Source organism: Epinephelus moara, chromosome 22 (genome assembly GCF_006386435.1).
Source record: "Epinephelus moara isolate mb chromosome 22, YSFRI_EMoa_1.0, whole genome shotgun sequence".
Classification (NCBI taxonomy): Eukaryota; Metazoa; Chordata; class Actinopteri; order Perciformes; family Serranidae; genus Epinephelus; species Epinephelus moara.
In genome coordinates, this window is record NC_065527.1 from 280,457 (window position 1) to 285,929 (window position 5,473).

The following is a 5,473-nucleotide window of genomic DNA, read 5'->3' on the forward strand; positions in this document are numbered from 1 at the left end:
AAAACATCCCAGTTCTTGCATGGCCAGCATACTCACCGGACATGTCACCCATTGAGCATGTTTGGGATGCTCTGGATCGGCGTATACGACAGCGTGTTCCAGTTCCTGCCAATATCCAGCAACTTCGCACAGCCATTGAAGAGGAGTGGACCAACATTCCACAGGCCACAATCAACAACCTGATCAACTCTATGCGAAGGAGATGAGGCAAATGGTGGTCACACCAGATACTGACTGGTTTTCTGACCCCCCCAGACCCCCCCAGTAAAGCAAAACTGCACATTTCAGAGTGTCCTTTTATTGTGGCCAGCCTAAGGCACACCTGTGCAATAATCATGCTGTCTAATCAGCATCTTGATATGCCACACCTGTGAGGTGGGATGGATTATCTCGGCAAAGGAGAAGTGCTCACTAACACAGATTTAGACAGATTTGTGAACAATATTTGTGAGAAATGGTCTTTTGTGTGAATAGAAAATGTTTTAGATCTTTGAGCTCAGCTCATGAAAAATGGGAGCAAAAACAAAAGTGTTCCGTTTATATTTTTGTTCAGTGTATTTTATTTATTTATTTTATTTTGATCCCCCCTACTTATTGATGCTGTTTTTGAAGTATGAATAAGTCAATAAGTAATTTATTCCATTGAAATATCATTGATGTATTATAGAAAAGTGATTTATCTTTTTATAAATGACAAAAGGCACATCTGCCTCATTTTTGCTGTGGTATCGTGATACTACTCAGAACCGTGATACTTTCATTGGTATCGTACCGTGGGTCCCAATTTCGGTACCGTGACAACACTAGTCTCTTGTCAAAAACTGGACTAATAATTGTTTTCCTGTATTTCAGCTCCACCAACCAACGACACAAAATGATCATGGTTAAAGAGGAGCAGCAGGAGTGGAGCTCCAGTGTGGACCAGGAGGACCCAGAGCCCCCACACATTAAAGAGGAAGAGGAGGAACTGTGGAGCAGTCAGGAGGGAGAGCAGCTTCAAGGGCTGGAGGAGGCTGATATCACCAAGTTCACATTCACTCCTGTCCCTGTGAAGAGTGAAGATGATGAAGAGACACCTCAGTCTGAGGGACACCACTGTGGAGGACCACCAGGCCCACCAGCAGGACCAGTGCCCGAAGACGGCGTATTACCATTGCCCAGAGAGTCTTCTGAAGCTGAGACTGACGACAGTGATGAAGACTCAATCGTAGCCGAGATTGAAGTCAGTCTTGATGACCTGGACGAGACCAGAGAACCTCAGTCGGGTTTAAACTCCCTGAAAACTGATTCCAGACGTAGACCTGGTGAGAAACCATTCAACTGCTCCGAGTGTGGGAAAACATTTGGCCGCAGGACACATCTCAAGATCCACATGAGAACTCACACAGGAGAGAAACCGTTCAGCTGTTCCGTCTGTGCGAAGTCCTTCACCGTTGGCGCACATCTGCAGACGCACATGAGAATCCACACCGGAGAGAAACCTTTCAGCTGCTCCGAGTGCGGGAAAGCGTTTGGCAACAAGGTGGATCTGAAGAGACACTCAACGAGTCACACAGGCCTGAAACCATTCAGCTGCTCCGAGTGCGGGAAAAGATTTGGCCTTAAGGCGGGTCTGAAGACGCACATGAAAACTCACACAGGGGAGAAACCATTCAGCTGCCCTGAGTGTGGGAAAAGGTTCAACAACAAGACTAATATGAAGATCCACATGACGGTGCACTCAGGAGAGAAACTATTCAGCTGCTCTCAGTGTGAGAAATCTTTCACACGAAGTGGTTATCTACAGACGCACATGAAAACGCACACTGGAGAGAAACTATTCAGCTGCTCTGTCTGTAAGAAGTCGTTCACACGGAGCGGATATTTACAGACACACATGAGGATCCACACGGGAGAGAAACTCTTCAGCTGCTCCATGTGCCAGAAATCCTTCACAGGAAGTGGATACTTAGAGACACACATGAGAACCCACACAGGAGAGAAACCATTCAGCTGCTCAGTGTGTGAGAAATCGTTTACACAGAGAGGAAGTTTACAGACGCACATGAGGACTCACACAGGAGAGAAACCCTACAGCTGCTCTGTGTGTCAGAAGTCTTTCACACAGAAGGGAAGTTTACAGCTTCACATGGGCGTCCACACCGGAGAGAAACGATTCAGCTGCAGTGTCTGCGGGAAGTCCTTCAGACAGCGTGACAGGTTACAGACACACATGAGAGTCCACACAGAAGATAAACCATTCAGCTGCTCTGTCTGTAAGAAGACCTTCACCAGGAGCGGGCACTTACAGATGCACACCAGGATTCACACCGGAGAGAAACCGTTCAGCTGCTCTGACTGCGATCTGAAATTCACCTGGGTTTATCAGCTCAGGAACCATCGGTGTGTTGGCCATCAGTCCTCACAGCACCATGGCGGAGAAGACTGTGGAGGACCAGAACCAGACAGGAACCCAGATCCAGATTTACAGTCTGTCACTGATGACAGGATCAGAGACACGGTTGTAGCTGAGATTGAAGTCAGTATTGATGATTGGAAGGAGACCAGAGAACCTGACAACAGGACGGCGGAGAGTCCTGAACCTGAGGGGGACGACAGCGAGTTTTAGAAAGACGAGAAAGAAAAAACAAACTGTCAGATTTGAACAATTTGTGACCACAGAGCACCACAATGACTATTTAGTCACATTATCAAAAGAAAACAGTTCATTCTGATTTTATTATTTGATGCAGCGTCCTCAGTCATCTGGAGCTGGACTTGTTCTTCAGGATTCTTTCAGAACTGGGGTGGGGGGGGGGCTAGTGATGATGTGACAACAACATCTGGGAAAATACATGAATGAATATGTGAGATGAAAACGAGAACAACAATAATAGTAATAATGATAAATAAGAGCTGACCATTAAAATCACAAAAACAATAACAACAATAACAATGAGGAAAACAAAAATAAGAATGAATAACAAAAAAATACTGATAAAATAAATAATAGGAATAAAAACAAAAATAATGTGGAAGAAGAAATATTGATGTTAAGGCAGAAATTAAAAAACACTCTGTAATGACAGAATTATGTGTTTGAAGAAGAACAAATCAAGGCAGCGGTGAGCTCATGAATTCAGTCGGTGTGGCGACCGAAGCTTCTGCTGTAGGTGTAGAGAGAGAGACGCTGGCCTGGTCTGATGGAATCAGTCAGTCAGTCATGAGCACGTGACTGATCTTTGTTCGTCTCTGCTCAGAGAATCAGGTCTGAACGAATCTGTGAGCGTCGACGATGATGTTTGACACCAGCACAAATAACTACGATTTACAGCTTCCCAAAAATTAAGTAGTCATGTAGCGCACGAGCTGCGTTGTCACGCAGGTGGCAGGACCTGCTATTCATTCATTCATTCATTCATTCATTCATTCATTCATTCATTCTTCATCTAGTTTAAGACAGTGCTGTGTGTCGACACATTATTTTCATTTCATTCACATAATTTCGTGACATGGTCGATTTCTGAGGTGATTTTAAGATGTTATTTATTGACAGTGGAGATACTTCAAGGTGTGAATGAATGAAATGAAATCATGATTTATGATTACTTATGGAAGTATTTGATGAAGTGACTGAGTAAGTCATTTAATTGATTAATGGGCTGTTTGATTATTAGTTGTAATCACTGATCTTATTTGGAATTAAAAGAATAAAAACAATTTAACACTTATTACAAATATTCAAAAGGACAAAAATATGATCAAAATAAAACATTTATATGACAAATACATTGAATAAATATCTGGAACAGCCTGAGAGTGATTGTATTAACACCAGTATTTGACATGGAAAATGTATTTTGATTTGATCAAAAGTCAGTGGTGCTTTATGTTAGTTAAGACATGGAATTATTGATTGAATCAACCTAATGAACACATGGAACACATTGAACACATTGAACACATGAACACATTGAACACATTGAACACATTGAACACATGAACACATTGAACACATTGAACACATAAACACATTGAACACATGAACACATTGAACACATGAACACATTGAACACATTGAACACATGAACACATGGAACACATGGAACACATGAACACATTGAACACATGAACACATGAACACATGGAACACATGGAACACATGGAACACATGAACACATGGAACACATGAACACATGGAACACATTGAACACATGAACACATTGAACACATGAACACATGAACACATTGAACACATGAACACATGGAACACATGGAACACATGAACACATTGAACACATTGAACACATGAACACATTGAACACATGAACACATTGAACACATTGAACACCTCTGAACCAACTGTACCAACTGTAATCTAAAGGTGGCTGTTCTGCTGGCCAGCATCATCTGGCTTAATGAAAGGTGTACGTGGAAGCTGCATGTTGAAAAATTAGAAACAAAATGCAACAAAGTAATTAATTTAATGAGAGCTATATCAGGATATAACTGGGGAGCAGATAAGCAGGCATTAATAGATATATATAAGGCATTGATGAGATCAGCAATGGACTGTGGATGTTTTGTTCATGAAGCAGCAGCTAAATCACACTTAAACAAAATTGAAAGAATACAAAACAAAGCCTTGAGACTGTATTGGTGCAATGAAGACAACTCCAACTAATGCTGTGTTGGTGGAATCAGGTGGAAGCCCACTAGAGTTCAGAAGGGACAAACTCTCATTAGCATACTGGATTCAGTTAAGAGGATGTGGGCATGAAAACATCACAAGTGTCATAAATGAATGCTGGGAATATAACAGGTTTAAGGGAAATGGTTTTGGATGGAAGATAAAAGATAAAATTGAAAAATATGGCATTAAAGAAATTTGTTTTAATTCCCCTTTGCCAATAATTATTCTTCCTCCATGGCGTTTTCCTAAGGTTAAAGTAGATTTTAGTATTATGAACCTAAAGAAGGATTGGGTGGAAAGGGAAATAGGGCATTGTGCAAATCAATATATAAAGAATCATTTTTACAGTTATTTACAAATATTTACTGATGGCTCAACAGATCAAAATGATCGCGTTGGTTCAGGAGTTTACATCCCACTTTTTCAAATTCAACTGAGCAATAACAGATAAATTATCAGTTCATTCAGCGGAGATGATGGCAGTCATTTTTGGGCTTCAGTGGGTGGAGGAGGTGAGACCAGAAAGGGTGGTGCTGTGTTGACTCTGCAGCAGTGTTACTGAGCTTACAGAATATGAAGTGACTCAGGGAAGATTTAATGTATGAAATTCTTCAGTGTCTGTTCAGAGTTCAGAAAGTGGGGATCGAGGTAGAATTTTTCTGAGTACCTGCCCATGTGGGATTAAAAGGTGATGAGTGTGCAGATAGGGTGGCAAAAAGAGCACTTAGTATGAGACATGTAACTGATATTCCATTTGGAAAAGGTGAAGGAAAAGCACTAATCAAAAAGAAAATATCAGAA

The 5,473-nt window shown here is 41.5% G+C and overlaps 1 protein-coding gene across 2 annotated transcripts in view; it reads left to right on the plus strand.

The window, feature by feature from the left end:
* The window catches only part of LOC126384406 (gastrula zinc finger protein XlCGF57.1-like), a 22,532-nt gene extending 18,605 nt beyond the window's left edge, over positions 1 to 3,927 (plus strand). Inside the window, exon 2 of one of the 2 annotated variants that reach the window (XM_050035465.1) lies at positions 853 to 3,927. In XM_050035465.1, coding sequence (XP_049891422.1) covers positions 875 to 2,608 — 1,734 coding nt within the window. In that variant the 5' untranslated portion in view covers positions 853 to 874 and the 3' untranslated portion in view covers positions 2,609 to 3,927. The remainder of the gene's footprint in view (positions 1 to 852) is intronic. The other variant, XM_050035464.1, reaches the window with a different exon arrangement.
* Positions 3,928 to 5,473: the final 1,546 nt, after the last annotated feature.